The sequence below is a fragment of the Leguminivora glycinivorella genome, chromosome 1, assembly GCF_023078275.1.
Source record: "Leguminivora glycinivorella isolate SPB_JAAS2020 chromosome 1, LegGlyc_1.1, whole genome shotgun sequence".
Taxonomy (NCBI): Eukaryota; Metazoa; Arthropoda; class Insecta; order Lepidoptera; family Tortricidae; genus Leguminivora; species Leguminivora glycinivorella.
In genome coordinates, this window is record NC_062971.1 from 2,123,915 (window position 1) to 2,149,781 (window position 25,867).

The 25,867-nt window shown below is 36.9% G+C and overlaps 1 protein-coding gene across 1 annotated transcript in view; it reads left to right on the top strand.

Annotated features, from left to right (window-relative positions):
* LOC125225943 (regulator of G-protein signaling loco) overlaps positions 1–25,867 on the top strand; it is a 157,286-nt gene that overhangs the window by 120,982 nt on the left and 10,437 nt on the right. Inside the window, 3 exon segments of the mRNA XM_048129789.1 lie at positions 23,476–23,571; positions 24,913–25,061; positions 25,489–25,675. Coding sequence (XP_047985746.1) covers positions 23,476–23,571; positions 24,913–25,061; positions 25,489–25,675 — 432 coding nt within the window.

The window sequence follows — 25,867 nt, forward strand, 5'->3', positions numbered from 1 at the left end:
TTTAAAACGGGATACCCCCATTTGCCAGAATTTCATTTGCCATAATTTTATTTGCCATCCTATTCAACAATCATAATATTGTTTCTCATAACATCTTATGCCATAATCATTGTTTACTATATTAATCTAGTGCCAGAAACTTTGTTTCCCATAAAGTCAGTTTCCATAATGTCATTTGTCAGAATCATCGAAATCCGTAATTACCACATTCCATACCATCATTTGTCATACAAATTAGCGTCCAGAAAAGTCAATTTCCATAATGTGCTTTGGCAGAATCGAAAACTACTATAATAGATACTAGAAGGACTAGAGAATGAAACTGCTATCAGAAAGTAGGTTAGGTTAGGTTAGAACTGTGACCCCCTGGAAAATGAAACTGCTATCAGAAAGTAGGTTAGGTTAGGTTAGAACTGTGAACCTCTGGAAAAGGAAACTGCTTGAGAAGTAGGTTAGGTTAGGTTAGAACTGTGACCCCCCGGAAAATGAAAATACTATCAGACAGTAGGTTAGGTTAGGTTAGAACTGCGACCCCCTGGAAAATGAAACTGCTATCAGAAAGTAGGTTAGGTTAGGTTAGAACTGTGACCCCCTGGAGAATGAAACTGCTGGAAAAGTAGGTTAGGTTAGGTTAGAACTGTGACCCCTGGAAAATGAAACTGCTATCAGAAAGTAGGTTAGGTTAGGTAATAATATGGGCAACAATTAATATGGCAATAATTGCTTATGGCGTTTGAATATTCTATGAAACCATATTATTGCACTTAATAATATGGCTAACAAATAGTATGGCATTGTATGATTATGGAAGGTAATATTCGGATAAACAACGAGTATGTCATATGATTTTTATGGTAAACAAATCATTCGGGCAAATGAAATTCAGGTAAGTTAGATTCGGGCAAATGAATATTATGTTAAATGACTGTCGGGCAAACAATAGACAACCGTTTAAAACAATATGTGTCAGGTTGTTTTTATAAAATCGACTTGTTGATTCAAATATATTGCCGGTTCAAATGACAAGTAGCTTGTTGTTTGAACCAAAGAGCACGTAGGCGCTATTTTAACCAAAAAACTTGTTGAACGAACATGAAAACTGGTTGTATTTTCTCTCAGTGCACATCAGAAGTATATACAAAGCATCATGTGCTAGCGAGAGGATATCTTACAGATAATACTGCCTAGTAATAACCAAAATTACTATTTTACTGGTTTCCACGTCACAATCCGGCAGATAAGCGTTTGCCAAAACACTCGACGGTTATATCTCATTACTCTTCTATAGCAAAGAACAGTATTTAATAAAGATTGGTCATCATACTAATCATTGACACGTGGTAAACCAATAACAAACAGGTCTCTCGCTCGTTTGCCCAGAAGGTGCGAGTTGTGGAATGAGCTACCCTCTGAAGTGTTTCCCTTGGGCTATGGCATGGGGTTCTTCAATGTCGGTCCCACATCCGATATCGGAGGGGATAATGTGAAAACGGCCTGGGTAAAAAGGTCGGAAACGCATAAGTGGCTCCCCTGATGTTGCTTATGGCCAAGGGCGACGATGATTGCTTTCCGTTATATTCCAATTACGAATTGAACGGAATAAACATAAACAAACTGCTGTCACTGTCAAAGTAACACGTGCAGCTCAAGTCAGGGGTTCTCATAGTAAGGGCCGAGAGAAAATCAAATTACTTTTAACTAGTTATTAACGGTCACTCTATTACATACTTAAAATCGTGAAGCGATCGAACACAATGTTATATTATGTTATGATCCCATGCAAGTCAATATAAATGTCAGTTCAAAATTGATGAAGTTCTGTCATATCAGATACTTACAAAACCAATAATTAAATGTATAACCACCATATTATCACCATCGCATTTGAAGACGGTTTTAATTAGCTATTAAAATTCACTACCACCTAGTCTCAAAAGTTGCTGAAAAATAATGTTTAGCGGCCCGCTACTTGGCCGCCCAAGTACATTTCCACAGTAATACCTAGGGTTGTAAATAGAAAAAAAAACAAATGTTTTTTTTTCAGAATTGTGAAAAAAACATGAAAAAAAACCGAGCACCATGGTTTTTTTTCTAAATATGGTTTTTTTTCAGATGAACAAATAATACAACAATAAGGGTTTTTCGTGAGTTGTAACGTGTTTCAATAACAATAACGTACATTTTAATTCAATTAACATTCAGTATACAAACGTTTATTGGGAAATCCCCGATGTTGCGTGTAGTGTGGAGAGGCGGTTGTGTTGCCAACAGTAAATAGTGATAACTATCAACTACACATTTCGTAAATGTTACTTTTATAAGACCAGAAATTAAAGTATTTGATTAAATTCGTTTAATAGTTAACATTATGTCTAAAAAACCGTATAAAAGTATTAACTATTTTGCAAATTTTGAGATTTCGTACTTTAGAAAAAAAACATACTCCAGAAAAAAAACTGTTTTTTTTCACGGTTTTTTTTCATGTTTTTTTTCAAGCCAGAAAAAAAACCGTTTTTTTGCAACCCTAGTAATACCAGTGCAATAAACAAACTACCCGACAAAAACGGCTTTTTAATTTCAATAAATATACCAAAACGTTTAGTGTCGAAATTTATTTTCGTTTTAACAGTCATTATTTGTGTAATGGAATATGTAATAGTATTTTATGCAACTGGTGGTTAAAAGAGGTCAAAAAAGGTGAGTGGCGTGGGTAACAATTTGAGGCGAAGCCGAAAATTGTTAATAAAGACGCCACGAGCATTTTTTGACTCAGTTAAACACCGTTGCATACAATACTTTTTCTACGACCAAGCACTTATTTTGAAAGAAAATTATAAATTCAACAAATACCTACTTTCAGTCATCTTAGTTATCTAGTGGACCGCCTACCATTTTTAATATGCAGTTTGAGTGCAAACATGAAAATAAAACTGTCTATGGTATGGTTCTTTAAAGCCTGGCCACTAAGACGAATCGAGCCGAGTTGAATCGAGTTCTCATACATTTGAATACGATTCGACGCGTCGCCAATGAACGCAGCAGAAAACGAAGGAGTCTCGACTCTGCGAATTGGTTTGTTAAGTTGGTAGCAATGTATTTACTGAACTTTAACAGCTATATCGTGCTACTGCTACTAAATGTTTTCAGGGTATAGACTAGATAGACTTGTCCTGACATCTTTTATGTAGGGTTTTAAAGTTCTATGCACGACCTTGTAACTCGCGAATAACAGTACGGGAGTAGAAAAAGATTTTTAATAAACCTGTAAAATATCGGCAATTTTGATACCTCGAATGGTGCAATTTTTTTATAGCACTGGCCACACTTTTTTAGGGTTCCGTAGTCAACTAGGAACCCTTATAGTTTCGCCATGTCTGTCTGTCCGTCCGTCCGTCCGTCCGTCCGCGGATAATCTCAGTAACCGTTAGCACTAGAAAGCTGAAATTTGGTACCAATATGTATATCAATCACGCCGACAAAGTGCAAAAATAAAAAAGGGAAAAAATGTTTTATTAGGGTACCCCCCATACATGTAAAGTGGGGGCTGATTTTTTTTTCATTCGAACCCGAACGTGTGATATATTGTTGGATAGGTATTTAAAAATGAATAAGGGTTTACTAAGATCGTTTTTTGATAATATTAATATTTTCGGAAATAATCGCTCCTAAAGGAAAAAAAAGTGCGTCCCCCCCCCCTCTAACTTTTGAACCATACGTTCAAAAAATATGAAAAAAATCACAAAAGTAGAACTTTATAAAGACTTTCTAGGAAAATTGTTTTGAACTTGATAGGTTCAGTAGTTTTTGAGAAAAATACGGAAAACTACGGAACCCTACACTGAGCGTGGCCCGACACGCTCTTGGCCGGTTTTTTTTACAATAATTCCGGCTAATTCAAAATAGGAATATAGGTGGCCCGTCCGCTCGTTTGCTGCATATCGTCGCTGCTCCTCAAAGTTAAACCGCAGTAAGTCTATATGCATTCCATATATACTTACTACAATTTTATTTTTATTGACAGACGAAGATACAAGTTTTTTTTTAAAGTCGTGACGATATATCATTAAAAATAATCTCATAGAAGCTGCTAAGTGACGCAGTAGGTGAGTGAAGGGGGTAATAAGGACTAATAACTAGGCATGGAACTATTTTTTATTAATTTAAAAATGTCCTCCAGCCGGCGTATCATGCTGCCAATTTTATCACTTATCCACGTGGATAAAGCATCCATCACGCTTTAGCAAGTATGTCAGTGTGAGAGTGACAGATGTCTTATCCACGTGGATAAGTGACAAAATTGGCAGTATGATACGCCGGCAGACTTTTAAAAATCATTATAACATTTACCTTGAGACAAGTGGCCTAAACACAAGGTAAAATTACAAATATAAATAGAACAGTCAATATCTGAGTCAAAATTAGCGGCAGCAATAGGCGGCAGTGATGGTTTACCATCAAGAGACCTGTCTTCTCGTTTACCTCCTATCGCATAAAAAAAACTACAAATTATATTGATCTCTACATATAAGGTACTGTAATAGTCACGTGCTATCTTATGAATATCTCGAACGGGTTATGAACCGGACAGGTAGACAGATAAAAGATACGGTGGGTATTACCAGTAGGGTTTTTTGTTTACCTTGGGGAGTGCATATGTACTACCAACACTCTTAAGGGTCACTTGCACCACCGAAAATGGAGGGTTAACCCGAGGGTAACCCACCATTTTCGATTGATTAGATACTCTGAAATTATCCTTAAAATCAAGGGTGAACAGGCACCACCTTCACATCGGCTAGTGCCATGAGTCCATTTATTGTAAAAAAAATGGTCCGTTACTAATTTTGTAGTTAGCCGGGGGCTACACTATTGTATTGCTGTGATACCATAGCACAAAAAAAACTACCACTTAGCAGAAAATAAGTTATTTGCGAAAATTTTAATTTTGGCACAATTCATAACAGAGTTCCTATGACCACCTTTCTACTCCATAATCAGATCAGCTCCATGATACCATAATATTGCATTGTCACGTGATTTACATATGTGTGCAAATTTTCAGCTCAATCGGAAACCCGGAAGTGGCTCAAATTCAGCTTCTACGTTTTGTTTTGACCCAAACTAACATGCTAACAAGGCAAGTAGAATAAAAGCTTGTAATAAATGAAAATCAGCCATGCTTTCGCTAGTATTTATTAAATTGAAAGAACTTTAACCTTTAAGGGTTTGAGGGTTTTAAGTCCCAAAAAGTGTAAAATGGACTATTTTGAATTATTATATTCTTTTTACATTTTAGACGTTGGAGAAATATTATTTATTTTTGACGCCGAGCAATACTGCTTAAACGTGTAGATTTAGTAGTGTTGACAAACACGGCAGGATTATTATAGTGACGTTTATCGCGTAACATGTCTAGCCTTTGGCGTATGACACTTTGACAGCTAGTTATCGTGCGATCTGAGCTTCACCATAATACGTCTGAGATATATTATCCTACCTCGTCATGTGTCACTTGTATTATTACGTGAATCGCTTATTTATTGGAATAACTAGCTTTTGCCCGCGGCTTCGCTCGAATTAGAAAGAGATAAAAAGTAGCCTGATGTCACTCTCCATCCCTTCAACTATCTCTGCCATGCTAGGCCGGCAGTTATATTAGAGGTGTTCGTATAAATCGGCCTCGGTATATGTTTTTTTTATGAAATAGGCAGCAAACGACCAGACGAGCCGCCTGATGGGAAGCAGTTATCGCCGCCCATGGACATAAGCAACATCAGAGAAGTTACTTAAAATATGCGTTGCCGATCTTTGAGAACCCTAAATACCTGCTTCTTGAAGAACCCCATGTCATAGTGCAAGGGGAACACCTCAGAAGGTAGCTCATTCCACAACTTGCATGTTCTGGGCAAAACCGCGTTCTTGGTTTGCCACGTTTTGTATCAATGTTATAATGAAAATGACAGATTGGTGCAATATCAATTATTATTTTAGTATCTAGGGTAAAAAACAATGTTTTGGGTGCAACAAGTTGGATCATAAATTCTGATATCAAACTAATCAATATTGTTATTATGCACCAATTTCTAATAAGCTAGATAACCAGGTTATATATTATTATTCGGTTGATTACGCACCGTCCGTCTGATCCATAGTACGATTAGTACGTCTACCAAATCACAGTATAATAAAGAGTACTATCGTACAGTATGGCCACTCCCGCTCCCCGCTGAAAGTGCCACCCACCCCCTCTCGGTTACCTCACAGTTACCGCCTGTCAAAAACGCAAATAGTAGACCTGTCATATCTCACTCATACAAGCATTGTACGCGTTCACCTACACGAGCTTAGACTGTGTGCTAGGAACGCGCCTCTTTCATATATTTGATCGCCAGTGTCCGAGCCAGTCCGAGGTGTGATCAAGTGGTATGATAAAGCCTTATACAGTTTCTGTATAGTTCCATTCTATAGCATTATTTGTAAGCCATCCCGCTCACTAGGTTTAATCAAGTATAAAAGAGTCTGCAACTGGTATTGCGGTTAGAGAGCTGCGCAGTTGCCCCACCACCTTTCTCCCACCAGACCTTCCCCCCTTGAAAGCTAGGCCGAAGGAAAATACCACACGCTATCAGCTGCTAGCTCTTGAGATTTATATGTACTACAATTTATTCTACGTCACTTCTGAAGAATCCCAAGATCGTCTGTAAACCTCAGACAAGGACGAGAGGCTAAAAACATTCACTATTATCTTTCCACTTCATAATCTAGGAATTTTCTACACTTGACAGTGCAAAACAAAATAAAGGTCAGTTACATGATAGATAGGGTGGAGCGAAAAAACACTTCTGGAAATAGCAAACCTAATAGTTATTAATCAATGCCCCTTAGTCTATGAAGCTTTTGTGCAAATTTTCTGCTTTTTAAATCAACATCTTCTGCCTCCGCATAAGGTTTGAAATTTTGAAAATCTCATACAAACCTAAAAATTCAACTTTTAGATAAAAAAAAATTTTCGGCTATATATATAATGTTCAGTATACATTATTGATACATATTATTACAAGAAACTACCAAAAATTGCGAAAATAGCGTTAAAAATCGCCAATTTTCAGTATTTTAGCGGCTATTTTGGCGAATGTACTGAAACTAGACAAACTTTGGCGATTCTTGACGCTATTTTCGCAACTTTTTGTAGTTTCTCACAATGATATGTATCAATAACATATACTAAACATAATACTGCCGAATTTTTTTTTTTTATCTGAAAGTTGAATTTTTAGGTTTGTATGAGATTTTCAAAATTTCAACCCTAATGCGGAGGCAAAAGATGTTGATTTAAAAAGCTGAAAATTTGCACAAAGGCTTCATAGACTAAGGGTCGGTTGCACCATACCGTCTGTCACCGTAAAAGCGTTCGTAAAATTTTACTGTATGGGAAGTTCCATAGACGTCGGCTGCGTGACGATGATGTGTCTGTCAAATGTGGTTGATGCAACTGGCCCTAAGGGGCACTGATTGATAACTATTAGGTTTGCTAATTCCAGAAAAGTGTTTTTTCGCTCCACCCTAATGATAGACATCGTAGTTTCAGTAGTCAGATGCCTGATAAGGTGCGTTTTATATAAATGTAATGCATCTGTATACGGACTTGAGATTTTTTATAACCTTTCTGAGTAAGGAAGTTATGTAATAAAATCGCGGTCAATAGAAATTGTCAACAATGTAAACAAACCAATCTATAAAATATCAATATTCTAGCACAATTTTATAATATTAAAAATTGAGGATCGTAATATGATATTAATCGATTAAATAACTTAATTCAGCCAGTATCTGATGAGTTAGGCCTGATTTAGACGGCGTGCGAACTCGCATGCGATTTTAGTTACATTGCGGGCTGTTTAAGTTACGTACAATTTTGCACAGCCGTCAATGCCGCAATGTAATAAAACTCGTATGCGAGTTCTCGTACCGTCTAAATGGGCCCTTAGAATGGAAATTAAAGACATTTTGACTACAACTACTACAAGATTTGTTTACATTGTTCACAAATTCTATTGACGGTGACTTTAGTTTTTTTTTTTTTAATTCTTCGAACACAATAAAAGTTCAAAATATATTTTTTTAATAAATGTACCAAAATTTGCACACGAGGAACTGAGGGTTTATGTACAGAAAGACAGAATACTTTTGCATTTATTTATTAAATTATTAGGGACGACAGATCATTTGAACAAGCTTGGGTACTTAATCGAACTAGCGTCACAGAATTTATGGATGTAAAAGAAAATACTGTCATGAAATCTTTAATGGTTCTTGCCTTGCCTATTATTTAATTTGATGCTTTAATTTCTATATTGAGAAAGGTGTAGTAAAAAACTGCGGCTCGCCCCTTGTCTATGAAACCGAATAAAAAAAACCGGCCAAGAGCGTGTCGGGCCACGCTCAGTGTAGGGTTCCGTAGTTTTCCGTATTTTTCTCAAAAACTACTGAACCTATCAAGTTCCAAACAATTTTCCTAGAAAGTCTTTATAAAGTTCTACTTTTGTGATTTTTTTTATATTTTTTAAACATATGGTTCAAAAGTTAGAGGGGGGGGGACGCACTTTTTTTTCCTTTAGGAGCGATTATTTCCGAAAATATTAATATTATCAAAAAATGATCTTAGTAAACCCTTATTCATTTTTAAATACCTATCTAACAATATATCACACGTTGGGGTTGGAATGAAAAAAAATATCAGCCTCCACTTTACATGTAGGGGGGGTACCCTAATAAAACCTTTTTTTCCATTTTTTATTTTTGCACTTTGTTGGCGTGATTGATATACATATTGGTACCAAATTTCAGCTTTCTAGTGCTTACGGTTACTGAGATTATCCGCGGACGGACGGACGGACGGACGGACAGACAGACATGGCGAAACTATAAGGGTTCCTAGTTGACTACGGAACCCTAAAAAGAATAACTGGGAACTTAATTGCTACATTTCTAAGGACAAACGCACTTTTCGGTCAGATAATAAGAGAAATTGCAGTATAATTTTACAACACCCTGAATTTACAATACCATTATGTTATTCGTAAGAGATAAGATTTACGAACATATCTGAGGAATTTATTATTCGAGTCGGTTTGTTTTTATTTGGAATTTAACTCGTGGAATGTGTCATACTATTTATAGTATTTATCATAGATTCCGAATTAGACATTTATTGGTAAAAAGCAATGTTATTTTACTTGTTTGTAGATAAGTAGGTACTGGAATATTTTAAATAACAAGATATATGTCACAATCCTGTAAAAAATAGGAAGTAGATAAGCGAGATTTTTCGACGAAGTCTACTCTGATATTTCTGATTTGTACGTACGAGTACTACGAGTACACAGATCACAGATAAAGGAACACACACTTATTTACTTCCTTTTTATAAGCTATGCCTATCGTATAAGGCCTGATTTAGACGACGTGAGTTCGCCTAAATCAGGCATGCGATTTTAATTACATTGCGGGCTTTTGAGGTTACATAGAATTTTGCACAGCCCTCAAATACCGCAATTAGGGATGTACCGACTAGTCGGGAAAGCCGACTATCCGGCCACATTTGTAGTCGGCGATTAGTCGACGACTAGTCGGCAAAAAAGGCCGATTAGTCGGCACTTGATAAATGATAGGAAAATAGTACAAAAATAAATTATCGGATGATTTATGGTCGTATTATGGTACGTATTCGTTATGCCCTTGTTAGTCAAAAGAACAAATATCTGTAATCATCACAGTAATTAATGACCTACCTAAGACTATCGGTTTCATAGGCAGGACCACTATCTATTTTAAGCTAAAAATGGAAAATGTGTATAACTATTATCATAGACATTTGAACCTGTACAAAATATGAAAAGCGCGATAGAACCCAAACAATGACATATCAAAAATTCTGGTGAAATTAGTCGGTAATTATGTTCTGGCCGACTAATCGGCCACCCAAGCGCCGACTAGTCGGTAGTCGGCCTAGTCGGCCAAATCACTAGTCGGTACCTCCCTAACCGCAATGAAATAAAACTCGTATGCGAGTTCTCTTACCGTCTAAATAAATGGGCCCTAAAAATTTGACGACCGGTCTGGCGCAGTCGGTAGTGACCCTGCCTGCTAAGCCGCGGTCCTGGGTTCGAATCCCGGTAAGGGCATTTATTTGTGTGATGAGCACAGATATTTGTTCCTGAGTCATGGATATTTTCTATGTATATAAGTATGTATTTATCTATTTACGTATGTATATCGTCGCTTAGCACCCATAGTACAAGCTTTGCTTAGTTTGGGGCTAAGTTGATCTGTGTAAGGTGTCCCCAATATTTATTTATTTTATTTATTTTTATTTAAATATGGTACTGAATAATTATTAGGTAGAGGAAAGAATGAGAATAATTTATTAAAAAACCTTTTTGTTAATGTTACATTTATGCGTTTACTTATATTACGTGCAGTCGAAAAAACCTTTTATTTTGTTTCGGAATATTGGAATTCTTCTGCGAATAATATTCATGTGAGTAATTAATTTATGTATAAGCTACTATACGCCGCGGTCCCGGATTCGAATCCCGGTAAGGGCATCTATTTGTGTGATGAACACAGGTATTTGTTCCTGAGCCATGGATGTTTTCTATGTATATAAGTATTTGTATATTATATATATCGTTGTCTGAGTTCCTGCAACACAAGCCTTCTTGAGCTTACCGTGGGAGTCAGTCAATCTGTGTAAGAATGTCCTATAATAATATTGTCTTCGGTTACCGCGATAGTTACTCATGAAATAAAACTATGGAAACGGATTAAATCGCGTATAATGAATTTAAAATACATCCCGACGTTTCGAACTCTTTACAGCGTTCGTGGTCAACGGGTGACTGAGGAAAAATTAAAATGTGCAAAAGCTACCCACTTACAAGAAATATTAACGAACCATGACCACAAATAATATAGATTTCTAAGGCAGGTTCACACACTATTAATAAAGCCAATTATACAATATTCAAAAAATTTTACCATTACTCTGTTAAAAAAAAAAAAAAATAAAATAATTAACCAATTAATCTACACAAAATTGACAAAGAAACAAACTGCAAATGTCCAACACCATACAACACAAATGCCTCACAGCCTTCGTCGTGCTTGTTCCATTATCAGATGTACTACTGGATCCCAAGCCGGTGGTAAAGTAAAGCCATCCTCTCTATTAAAGTTTGGATATTTCTTGATCTCAATGGCCTCGCAACATTCTGGGTATATATCGCTTCTCCTTAGCGAGAACCAGAGGCTTGTCAAACTTTATAGCATGATTGACTTTATCCATGACATGTTCAGAGACTGCAGACCTTTGCCGACGGTGCTTGACATCCGCTATGTGTTCCTTCACCCGTGTGGAAATCCACCGGCTTGGGATCCAGTAGTACATCTGATAATGGAACAAGCACGACGAAGGCTGTGAGGCATTTGTGTTGTATGGTGTTGGACATTTGCAGTTTGTTTCTTTGTCAATTTTGTGTAGATTAATTGGTTAATTATTATTTTTTTTTTTTTAACAGAGTAATGGTAAAATTTTTTGAATATTGTATAATTGGCTTTATTAATAGTGTGTGAACCTGCCTTAGAAATCTATATTATTTGTGGTCATGGTTCGTTAATATTTCTTGTAAGTGGGTAGCTTTTGCACATTTTAATTTTTCCTCAGTCACCCGTTGACCACGAACGCTGTAAAGAGTTCGAAACGTCGGGATGTATTTTAAATTCATTATACGCGATTTAATCCGTTTCCATAGTTTTATTTCATGTCCTATAATATTTATTTATTATTTATATTATCCAATCCACTGAACACAAGTGCCATGTATGACCAGTGGACACTCTATTTATTTATTTATTTATTTAATAAAGCAAATACTGTAAAACATGAAAAAAAGTCGGGGCAACGACTGGGGGTAAATGTAACTGCTCCATTTTTACCATGTTTTACAATGTTTGCATTATTAAATAGAGTGTCCACCGGTTTAATATGGTAGGCGTGTTCAGTGGATACATGTAGAACTCCACATCATAGTGTAATAATGGAAAAAATGGATTAGTTACAATTGCCCTCCAGTCGAGATTTGCCCCGCTGTGCCTTATTTGCCAATTATCCCCGAGTCGTCACGTCAGTCGTCATGTCACGTGCGATATATTTAGTTTTTATGGCCAAGATTTCGACCAAGGTTTAAGTTATTGACAGCGTCGATTGCATGCACTAAAATTAAAAAGCTTGACGAGGCAAGTAGCACACTATAACTAGTAGCACCTCTAAAGTAATTTTAGACTCTTTTTTTTGTATTTGTACTTTTTATATTAAAATTTAGTGTAGTTCTTGGTTGTAATTCGACATTTAGAGACCTTCTACATCTCTAATTAATTGTATAGAGTTAACTTTAGTTAGAACTTAGAATTAGTATATAATAGTATCAATTGTAATTTCAACTCAATTTTAAATATTTTTTTAAATACCTATGTACATGTGACGTGTAAAAGTGCCCCTGTGGCCTATTTGCTGAATAAATTATTTTGATTTTGATTTTTGATTTTAGTACGCACAATAAAATTTCATGCGATTGTTTTTAATTCGTCCTCAATTGAGGCAATAGACGGCTTTGGTCGTGTTTACAATGGTAATATTTCCCGATTGCTTGATATTGCTATCATATTTGCATTTCAAACTGTAACTTGACATCATTTTGGATATCTTGGCCCAAATATGAGGAGGAAAACAATAAGATTTACCTAAATCGGATGGTTGAATGGAAACAGTTATCTGTGCCTTATAGATATGGATGAACCAAATCAGTCAAATCACAGACAAAAGATTACTTAGTTTAGAAAAAAAAATATAATATTATAAATACCGGCTCTGTTGTTTTTAGCTTTAGCCTTTACCAGCTATCATATTTATATATTTTACTTTATAATGGAGTCCACTGAATATGATTGTGGTTATTGGACTGACTAATATTAAAAACCGGCCTAGTGCGAGTTGTACTCGCGTTGCAAGGGTTCCGTACACCACAAGAAGGGCTTAAGTGCCTCCTTTTTTGAAGGGCTTAACCGCTTAAGTCATATTTGCGAATAATCGATATTTTGAACAATTTCTGAAAAAACGAAACAGAAATGAATTCATATGTAATATTCAAACGCGCTCACACAATTTCAAGAGATTTGGTAACTCCTTGCAGCGGCAGTTAGTGACATTCGTAATTTGAGTTTTTTTTCTTTTAAGTCCGACTTACGCTTGACTGTAGATTTCTAAGTAATAGGTTTTCCTGTAATCTATAGATTGAAGGCTATCCCGTGTATTTTTTCAAAATTTTATGCTTAGTAGTCACAGAGGTTAACATAACATATTATGTGTGGCAAATTTCAAGCTAATCGGTTCAGTAGTTTTGGAAAAAATTGGCTGTGACAGACGGACAGACAGACGCACGAGTGATCCTATAAGGGTTCCGTTTTTCCTTTTTGAGGTACGGAACCCTAAAAAATAAATAGGGCACCTACTACGAATAATATGTAGGTATAAAATATTGCAAGTTGAAAACTTCGTTGCCTGCGTACAGTAACCGGGCATGCCCGTTTTCCTACTTGTTTGGTTTGCACTTGTATCAATATGATACGTTCTGCTTGACAACTGAACTTTGTATTGTCTTGAGGTATTATATGCCTAGTTTTTATTATTATACATATTATAGCTTGGTAGAAACAATCGGAGGAAAATACTTTTGAAACTATTAATTTCAAATACCTATGTACATTTTCAACTGATACACAAACAAACTTACAATAACTTTTCTTGTTAAAATTGTTCTACAATAAAAAATATATTTTTTTGATAAGAGAGGTATTTTTCCATTAGTAGTTTTGACGCGCAAATATAACGCCGATATTATTTCCGTCTTTAGGAATTATGTAGGTATTATCCATTGATAATAAATACTATAAAAAGCAAATTATACTATTATTATACGAGAGCCGGATGTGTCTACACCACAGATTAGCACATATTATACGTAATTGTTTTTTAATTTACTCTTCTAATTTAGTTTTTGAGACATTAAACGATCATTAGCGTGTAGTTATAAATAAATGAAAAATAAAACAGTAGCTTATCAAAGTAGGTCTATTTAGTATATTATTTACTTTGAATACTCTCTTTTAGATCGTAAAACTACGCAAATATGTAGTTATAAATGCATTGTATCTTGCGTATAATTTTTAAAATCAAACTTTTTTTTTAAAGTATTTCGCATAAACAGTTACGTAAGTACCTATGCTACTAGGTACCTATTATTATACCACAAACCATCCACAAACATACATTTGTTTAATTTCTGCTAAAAAGTATTATCGCAGTCATCATTCTCTTGCCCTTATCCCAGTCACTTGGGGTCGGCGCAGCATGTCTTTCTCTTCCATACATCTCTGTCACTCGTCATCTCATCATTAACTTGTTTTAGTTCCATATCATGTCTCACACAGTCCATCCACCTCTTCTTCGGTTTTCCCCTCCCGTTACTTCCACCACCTTCCACATTCATTCGTAATACCTTTCTCGTCACATGCCTTTCATCCCACCGCATTACATGTCCATACCATGCTAGTCGATTCGCTCTTACTTTTCAACAATCGGTGCTACTTTCAGGCTTCCTCTGATATACTCATTCTTTATCTTATCCATTCTTGTCACGCCACACATCCATCTTAACATTCTCATCTCTGCCACGTGCAATCTCTTTTCATCCGTCACCTTTAGGGCCCAACACTCTGATCCATACATGACGACAGGTCTGATGACTGATTTATAAATTTTGCCCTTCAGTCGAAGAGGCATCCGGGCGTCACAAATGGTTCCCGTGACCTGTCGCCATTTCATCCACCCCGTGCTAATACGGTTTTTCACATCGCGGTCGATATCGCCATCACACTGTACGAGCGAACCAAGGTACTTAAAGTCGGAGCAGACTGGCAATAAAATACCATCGAGTTCTATGGCAGCAAAACCAGAGAGACCGCCGAAATCACAAAACATATGTTCTGTTTTTGATCTACTGATCTTCAGGCCAACATTCTCTAGTTTTTGCCGCCACTTCTCGAGTCTGCTCTGTACCTCGAGCCCGTCTTCACCAACAAGCACAATGTCATCAGCGAAAAGCATACACCAGGGTACCTCCTCCTGTATGTCCGACGACAAAGCGTCCATAATAAGGAAAAAGTATTATCGCAGTACTAGTGTTAATTTTATTTATGGCCTACCCTAAGTCCTAAGACAATATCAAATCTAAAAATATCTACAGTAGTATTATGAAACGATAAAATCACTATCATAATATTCATAATCCCAGCTTCAGACACACCCATTCCACGTCTACACCCACCATTTCATCCCACAGATCTCAAAACTAAATCAAACGAATAACAAAGTCCACGCTCTCCGCTCGTGGCGATAACTGATACGGTTGATAACGATAACGAATGTAATTAAGATGTACCTAGTCCTATTGCTATCCTATAGTGCTATAAACGAACACGACGGTGCGATACGCCCAGTATCGTAGGAGACTTGGCGTGAAATGCACGCGTTCTACCGCGTACTTCGCGAAGGACTTTGTGTATTTTTATCCTTCGTTTTGATATTTCATAGTGTTTTGGGACGTTTAATTTATAAACTTGAGTGTTGTGGCTTTGTTCAGAATGCCGTCGGTTAAGTTTGAGAAGTTTATGGCGAAGCTTTCGTTACCTTTTATTGTAAGTTGCGTTTTTTTTTTTATTGCGGTCTCTCTTAGTTAAAAAAAAATCTTTGTGTAGTGTATAATTAAGTTTGGTGTATAATTAAATTCTCTTCAATTTGGTTTGTAATTAATTCATTTCTGTTAATATTTCTTTTACTTTCAGCTAGTTAGAAAGTTATTCTCAGTATGCGTTGCCTTTTTGGATTATTTAGCCCCATTCTATGAAAACTATGAAAAGAGAATAGGTATAATATGCTTTATATTTAGACACCACTATAAAACACTTGAAAATTCGAAACCACCTGCCTAGCTTAAAGCATTTTGGCACAATAGATAATAAACTACCTAGTTATTTATTTTGTTTTAAATATCTACACAGAAAATACAAAAGACAATCCACGATACTGACATATGTAAGGAAGTGTACATATTACTGTGCATGTAACATATACATTACATATACATGTAGCAGTGTGTATAATATAGTAATATTATGCAGATTACTGACTTGTTTGCAAAAGCTGTAGGATATCGGACGTCATATAGGTATGCGTATGCGTACCACAGCCATATTCATAAAGACAATAGGTACTTGGTAGAAATGTATAATTTTTTATTAATATTTGAATATAATTTTTATTTCGTAAAAGTAACTCTTCGCCACAGTTTCGCACGCTCGCTACGTAGAAATATTTTTACGTAGGTATTACCTAGACGAAGAAATCATATGATTTATCTGATAAAATCAATCTTTTTCCTCCATATCAATTTAATAGACACGTGACTTCGCATTCATGATATAAAATTCCTATTAATCTAAAAAAAAGTATTCAGTCACGCTTTTACAGCATAGTAACACTTTAAATGTATGTTACTATGCCGTCTCGACTCTCGAGTAGTCATGTGCCAAAATTCATCCGCCGTGATTTGTAGTGAGGCGCTCAGTGAATGGGTTCGTAAATCGTTCAATCATTCACTTCCTATCAGCCAGTGATTGGCAAATTATCCTATTAACATGTCATTGGCTCTTATCTGGTCTCATTATTCAATTCGTTTCAATGAATGATTCATTTGTGTGTGAAAATAAACAATGTGGACTGATTGTGATTACAAATAATTAAGCGTATGTTTAGATAATTGATAGGTACATGTTTCATGATAGGGTTCGGAAATTTGGCGGCTTTTTACCTAAAATTCGGCCTCAGTACCTACACCGCGTTGATATTGCCTAATATGGAGGCGGACTCTTTTTTTTTTAATTAGTTTTATGAACTTTATTTTTTATATCAGTGGGCTGCTAATACAAAGTAGGTTCGAATTTATCTGTCAGTTAAATTAAGAAGTTCACACCTAATAATTAGGTGTCTATGCGTAAACTAATTTGTACAGATGCAGTGCGAATATGTTTTCCTTCGTATTTTTCCAAAAAACGTTCGTATTTGTCATGCTAGTGTCAATACGCCTTGTACTGAGACTCAGTGAAATAGCATGACACGTTAGCACGTTTCCGTAAGAATACGAAAATCTTTCTCACTACATCTATACCTATATTTTTATTGAAGATGTATCATTTTCATTTCTGCCACAGAGAACAGAGAAAACAAACTATGACAAATATGAATATTTCCATAAACATGTTTACATATTCGATTCCTGAAACGCTAATAGCACCTGCTGACCGACTTCGTCTGTTTCCGAGTTGCATGACCCCGATGGCAGACTGGACGATCGCCAACCGTGATTGTTCGAGGTATGCCACATTGACGCCTGTGCCACAAGCGGTAGCGACTTTAAATAATAAAATGCAAATGTACAATCTAATTTGGTATTTTTCCTTTACCTTAAACATCACAATTTATCTGTCTTAAATGACCGATAGGATCTGATAGATAGATATGTATCAAAATAAGTACATAACATAAAATATAGACGCACAAGTCGCACAACCAAATCATGGCACAAAAATGGCGCGAAAAATAAATTTTCTATGGGAATCAAGTAATTGTAAGTAGGAATATATCTTTATTGATATAAAGAAACAAAAATACTAAATGTACCTACGTATAAATTCAACTGCAAAGTTTATCTTCTAATAACATACATATCAGTGTTATCAGTATTTCAAGGAGGTAACTTAGTATAATATTTTGAATTTCTGTCAATGGTTGTTACTTGTTATGCTGATATAGCTGATTGATTACTGCCATGAACTTGCACTTCTGAAAAAAGAATCCGCATGACTGATAAATGCTGTAATATGTTATGGTCTGTCTATGTATTTAACACTATCTACATGTTTTTTTATACTTATAAAACTGTTTCAAAGATGAACTAATGAACAAAGTTTTAGTTTATTGGATCTAACAGTTAGGGTTATGTTCTAATATACAGCATAAAGTGAAAAGTACTAATAAAATTCATTAATTAAGGGTGTAATTTAAGAATGTGCGGACAGATTTGAGTCGGTCAAAAAGTTGATTCGCCCAGTTGTTTTAAACATACGAGGAGACTAATGGTCACCGTAGATTTTTTGATTAAGCCTTTATCATTCTCGTTTAGGCCTGAACAATCGCCCTCCGCCGGAAACTACTCTTTCGTGCAATGCGTATTGTTATTATAATTTAGTATTGTCCCTCGGCGATGACTATAATGACTGACGTCTAAACGCTCAGTATGGACCGAAGCCCCGAGCGCGAAGCACATTATTTCATTATTAAAAATCACATTTAATTTTGCTTCAGTACCAAACGGACTACATTATCGCATTACAGATTTAAAAAGTTTTTGTTTATGGTTTTTCTTTTTTTTTTAATTTTATAGAGTCAAATCATATCATTCATTCAGTTAGTGATGGGAAAGTGATAAAATAGTTTAAATTAAAATTAAATATTCTTATGGACCATTTGAATCGTTGTTGGTTGTGCATAGTGAAAATGGTTGTGTGGTACGACACTGAGGACTCGTTTGACGAGGTATTAATTAGAATTTAATTGTACTTTTATAATTAGGCCTACATTACATATACTTGATAATTATGTTGTACTCACCAGATTCAGATCTTTATTTTGCTCTATGATTAAATACAAAATGGTATAGGTAAATCAGAAGAATATAAATATTTACACCTGTCCAATTTTCCCAAAACGATTTTGCTTTGAAGGTAAGAAGGCTAAACAAATATTTGTAAAATGGACCTTTTTATATGGTATGGCGCGTAAATATCATCTGAGCGTCATTTCCTTCCTGTGGGCGATTGAGAAATTATTTTAATAAGTTTGTAAGTGAGATGAATAATAATGATATCATGAGTTCCCGTAGGATGTAGATGACTCACAGTTCTTACAAATTGTATTTCGTATCTGTTCCGGCTAGCTCTTGTTATCTGCATCAAATGTATCCATCATCCACCATACATTTTTTTATTAAATTAAAAACCAACAGTCCAAACCTCGGTTATATATTATGTTGTATAAAGATTTTAAGGTCATTAGGACTCATAGGGGGTAATTGCAAAGGTCCCAAGTCCCAATGGGTCGAAATATATTCGAAAGGGTCTCCGCAGCTAAGAGATAAGACAAGATATATAAAAGGTACAGCAGAAAAAAAAATAACTCGGTCAGGACCTTAATCTACATCTATTTGCAAAAAGTTCAATTAAAGTTATCAAAATTGAACACTTTGGTATTCTATGAATTAGTCCCTGGTGCCTATTCTATTTTACACCTCTTATTATCATAGAGAAGGAAAACTCTTACAACTATAAGTAATAATAGACCGCGTACTGGGATATTCCCAGACGTATCATTGATGACCTTTTACGACCCTTGTAAATCACACTGTGACTATGTTTCGTCTCCCGGTAAAAGTCCCCCTATGTCGTTTCCCATAAGTACGCTTTGACAGGTTATTCTTATAAAGATACTTACTAGCAAATCCTCATCCTATCCTCCTCAGTCCTCATGTACAAATTTTTGTACATATTCTGAAGTCTATTTTTACTAAATTCAAAAACTAAACAATTGTTTCCGGGGCTCAGAAGGCTATAACTAGAAAGTGCTGCCGGTTAATTCTCAAGGTCACCAAACCGTCTATCACAGAATTTAGCGTTCGCAATTTTTTTGAATAGGAATTTCCATATGCTCCGTGACGTTGACGTGTATGTTAACTGTGGTTGATGCACTCTGCCCTTAATAGATCACAGTACTTAAATAATGCTAAAAATTCAAACTTATAGCATCACCTAAGGCCCCTCTATCCGTGTGTATGTGAACTGCATTTACTCTTGTTGGATTTCTCGTAGTATTTTTGAGACGTAAAACGAAATCGAAAATGCCTTATAAATAATAAAATCACGGTTCTTGGCTCCCACGGTCTGATAACCGTACGGAACATATTCGAGTTGACTCATCTGGATTTCCCTTTCTTTACAATACCATCTTTGTGATAAGAGAACAATATAAATAGTATTTTATGCAACAGGCGTTTAAAGGAGGTCAAAAAAGACGAGTGGCGTGGGTAACAATTTGAGGCGAAGCCGAAAATTGTTATTAAGACGCCACGAGTATTTTTTGACTCAGTTAAACACCGTTGCATACAATACTTTTTCTACGACCATGCACATACTTTTGAATAGTTTTCTAGAATAACTTTCGTGAAATTCGCACTGTTTCCTACAAGTATTTTGACTTGTCCTCTGCAATGTTTCTGCACTCACCCTGTCGCCCGCACTCCCCCGCGCCGCCGCCCGCCCCCGGCCGGCGCCCCGCGGCCCGCTATATCCCTTAACGGCTACCTAACAATGCTGTAAGAGCTATATCGTATGCGTGAGTGCGCGGGGCGCCGGCCGGGGGCGGGCATCTTTTATGTAGGGTTTTAACAATCTATGCACGACACGGTAAATGACGAATAACAACACGGGAGTAGAAAAAGTATTTTATAATTAGCATTGTTGTGTATTTTTTATCGCACATAGACAAAGTTGAAAATTACAAAATTGCCCACTTGTCATATGTCTTTTTTAAGTATATGACCACGCGGCATGTCGAAAATATGAATATTTCTGGTCACGCTTTACCTATGTATGTCTAACTATAATATTTCAGGCTTTCACTACAGAAGGCATCTACTCCGCGGCTTAACGTGGTTGGATGATTTCTTGCAAATGATTTTCAGTTTTTATACACGTTTATTTCAGTTTATTCTTATTGAAACGTATATAGATACAATGTTTAACAATAACATAACTATTATTATGTTATTTATTTATTTATTTTTATTTATTATTTGTGGTATGATATGTTTAATTTCATCGACAGATATCGACAAAACTAAATTCATTTTTCCTCGCACTATTTCACGTCAAACGAAAATGCCCTCCACGGACTAAACATAGATTGAGAAACCTGAATTTTATAAACTGGTTCTAAATTTAAATCGTGTCGTGTGATGTGGGATGCGCTTATGAAAAAAAAATTGCGGCTTACCTATTTAATGACCGGCTTCATTTCTTTGTTTGTTTTTATGATTTGTGGTTAAGTTTAAATATAGTTAATTATAACACAGATTAACGACAAATGAGTTGGGCGATTCAATGTAACGCCGGAAAAATACATATGTCAATGAACTTGCAATAGACAAGTTATGACGCATAGGTACTATAATTCAAATAATTAGTACATTACGATACACGTGCGTTAAATTAAAACACGAACGTACAGAGTGTTCTAAATCGACACGAGTTGCGAATTACTTATTCGCACATGTATCGTATAACGTTTTACAGCACATATGGCCATTGAAATCTTTGACATAGTTGCGAATTGAGCTCATTACCTAACACGTGCGGTAATATAGCGCCATCCATGTGTACTGTAAACATATATCATTATTCATTAATGAAATCCATAGAATTCCGTATACTGATAGTTAAATTATTATGTAGGTTAGGTTGCCCACTTACTGTAAAATGTTACTACAGGATAATATATATGTTTATTTTGTACTCTAACCACAAATATCGAGGTAAATGGCTTAGTGGAACGAGAAATCGCATTGCTGAACGGACTACCTGAATATTTTACACGTGAAGTGTTTATAACACCTTTGGGCGTGAAATACACAGAAGGGACGCACGGGTCGCGCCGCCTGCGTGTAATTTAAAAAACCGGCCAAGAGCGTGTCGGGCCACGCTCAGTGTAGGGTTCCGTAGTTTTTCGTATTTTTCTCAAAAACTACTGAACCTATCAAGTTCAAAACAATTTTCCTAGAAAGTCTTTACAAAGTTCTACTTTGGTGATTTTTTTCATATTTTTTAAACATATGGTTCAAAAGTTAGAGGGGGGGGGGGGGGACGCACTTTTTTTCCTTTAAGAGCGATTATTTCCGAAACTATTAATATTATCAAAAAATGATTTTAGTAAACCCTTATTCATTTTTAAATACCTATCCAAAAATATATCACACGTTGGGGTTGGAATGAAAAAAAATATCAGCCCCCACTTTGCATGTAGGGTACCCTAATAAAACATTTTTTCCCATTTTTTATTTTTGCACTTTGTTGGCGTGATTGATATACATATTGGTACCAAATTTCAGCTTTCTAGTGCTTACGGTTACTGAGATTATCCGCGGACGGACGGACGGACGGACGGACGGACGGACGGACGGACGGACGGACGGACGGACGGACGGACGGACGGACGGACAGACAGACATGGCGAAACTATAAGGGTTCCTAGTTGACTACGGAACCCTAAAAACGTCTCCTCAGTACATTTTGTATACCAAAGACGTAAGACGCGCCTCAAGCGACGCGGCGCCACGCCCGCGCCGTGTCGCTTGACTGTTTGCGGCATCGGCGTGCCATCGGCTGCATGCGGCGCGTCTTACGTCTTTCCTATACAAAATGTACTGAGGAGGCGTTTTTCAAATTACACTCGGGCGTCCGTTCTGCATTTTACGCATTAACAGACTAGAAAGAAGTTGCTATATCAGAGACATGATAAAAGTTATATTATATCGTATAATTTCTCACGTATTTGCAGCATCCTTCTTTAAAATGATCAATAGCAAGTAGCAACGTCAAAAATGGTATCGAAATAGTTGCCTATTATTAGGACTCATCATTGGGTAAAATACCCTACCTACATGAGAACAATTGCATCTAGCAAGCGGCAAGCACAATGCAGTGTTCACGGTCTATTATCCAAGTAACCAGTGTACATAATATGATAATATGATATCTTTATCTCTCTATTCGTGAATATTCAGAATCACCAGAATCAATATGGATTTCATAATGACTTTGCAATTTTCATAAACTAATTTAGCATACTTCATCTCCGACGTATTTTCTTGAAGTTTCCATGCTATCCTTACTAAATTATGAAAGCACGCAACTGTCTTCTGGGAGTCACAGGCCCATTTAGACGTCGTGCGAAATCGCACGCGATTTTAGTTGCATTGCGGAATCTTCAGGTTACATACAATTTAGCACACCAATCAAATACTTACTGAACCTCGCATACGAGTTCTCTCACCGCGTAAATGGATCCTGGGGTGCCGAAAGACCAACTTGAAGTTTCAGAATAGGATTTTGATTGTGTTTTGTTTTCGATTTACTGTCTGTGCTAGTGCTATACGTCCTAAGATTATTAATAATGTAATGATTTGTCAACAGAGCGAGCAGACGTCTCCGTTCCGGCGCTGGACGACGGGCAGCGGCGCCGGCAGCTCCTACAGACACCACCACGACCCGCGCGCCATGTACAATAAGGTTGGTCAATTTGGTCATCCCTTAAACTCCACTACACGTCCGCAGATGCGTCCGTGGACGTCGGCAAATACATCCGCAGACGAATCTCCACCAATCGACCACACGTCTGTTGATCGTTCAGTCTTGAGACTCTTTAAGTTCAATCGCGTCAGACGCTACTCGCAAGAAAGTTGAATGTTGAAAGTGTTGAAATCGTAGCTGCCGCAGCTATTTGTTTGTTCAGTACTTTTATAACTACTACTTGATTGTGCATCGCAGTCAAGTTATTCGCCTTAAGGGCGGTTACACATTATCCGATCCGATATCTCATATATTTAAGCCGCCAATCAAAATCTTTGATTTTTATGTCATAACAGATAATGTGAAAACGCGCTAAGGATCTTAGTTCTCTGCCAATAAAAAATAGTCTCTGCCAGCTATGTGTATTGTATGGACTGACATTTAACAGGAGTTTTACGTTACGAACAATTACCCCTCTTAAATCCACAGCCATAGATAAAATTACAGAATCGTAGCTACCTATGACACTTCTCTATTGTCCGGCTCGGTTCGCGACTGCTCAGTTTAATTAGAAACAATGAAAAGGCGTCCAGCGAATAATGTAAATCATGTTTCGCTACTAAGTAGGCTTTGTTGGGCACTGGACAATGAGAATTCTTTGTCGTAACCTTTTAAGGTGAGTTCAGTGTCCAGATGGTCCAGCCGAAGTGATAGTTGTCACGCTCCAACGTATGTGGAAAGAAACGTATGTGGCTCTGTCACGCATATACCGAAAAGAGATAGGGAGAGGTAACTACAATAAGCTACGAAGCCTGAAATAGCGTCACTTCAACTAGGCCGGCTATTCTGTTAAATGAACCACCTTAACCCTTAAATGCATAGTGATGTATATATGCATCATCTATTTTTGACTAATGACAGCATATCAAAATTCAAATTTGAATAAATCTTTGTCAAGGTCATGCATTTAAGGGTTAAACTACTGCACTCCGTGATCTGAACGTCACTTACCATGTGCATAATTTCGTGGATTATAAAAGATGTCTCTGCAATCCAAAGCGGATCTTGGCCTCCAAAACGAGAGCATGCCACTTTATCCTGATCCTGCGCAGCTTCTCCTGCCGATGTCTGCTTATAACTGACGCAGATCCACCACCACCACAGATTCAAATTTTTGAGCTTAAGTATTCTAATTAACTGCTTGAAAGTCTGGTAAGGGAGTGATTTTCTCAGTCAAGCATTTTTAAGATTGAAAGAATTGAAAGTGAGAGCTTCCACTTCCCGGGTCCGCTCTGGTTCTTATTTTTTTTATATACTTATTATTTCTTGTATTTGTTGCAGCAAATAAGCGAAGGTGCCGCGCCAGCGGTCCCTGGTGCGGGTGGCGTGGCGCGCTGGTCCTTAGGTCTTGAACAACTGCTGGCAGACCCAGCCGGTTCTGCCGCTTTCGCACACTTCCTGTCTAAAGAGTTTGCTGCTGAGAACATCAGGTATATAAAATTAATCAGTTAATCTGTAGCATGTGTAAAATTCTGCCCAATAAACCTCTTAAATCATCCTAGATACTAAATCAAATTACTCCTAAAAATCCAGTTCGTCAGTCCGACATTTCAAGATTTTCAAGCTCTACAAGCGAATTTCAACAACACAACTAGTTCTTTGTCCCATATAATTGGTTCCAACCACATTCTGCTATTTGTCTTCTTATGTGTAGAGGACGTTAACGGCGTCTCGTCCACTCCACAGCCCACAAATTCAAGGGATCCTTATTTATATAGGAATATACTTTCAAAGAGAAGGGTCTCGCAAATGCGACTTCGCCCATGACTTGATTTAACGCTACGCCATCGCCTCAGTCTTTAACCATAGAACATTTTCATATCCTGCGTTATTAATGAAATGATTATCGTTCCCCAGATTCTGGTGGTCCTGTGAGCAATACGCCGCCGCCCCTGAGTCCGGTCGAGCGGCGCTCGCCCAAGAAATCTGGTCGCGACATCTCGGTGACAAAGCCCCTGAACCTGTCAACGTGGACGCTGCTGCTCGAAGAGCCACTGAATTAAGGATGCACCAGACACCAGCCCCTCAGGACCTGTTTCAACAGGTATGTACTGAGATAAGAGATTTGGTCACGGCATCAGCGACCAGGCGCCAGAGACTGTCAACGTGGACGCTACTGCACGAAGAGCCACTGAATTGAGGATGCACCTGACACCAGCCCCTCTGGACCTGTTTCAACAGAAACTGTATCTTGTGGAATTTGTCGTAAGAGATCTGGTGCAGCTGGTTGCCCCAT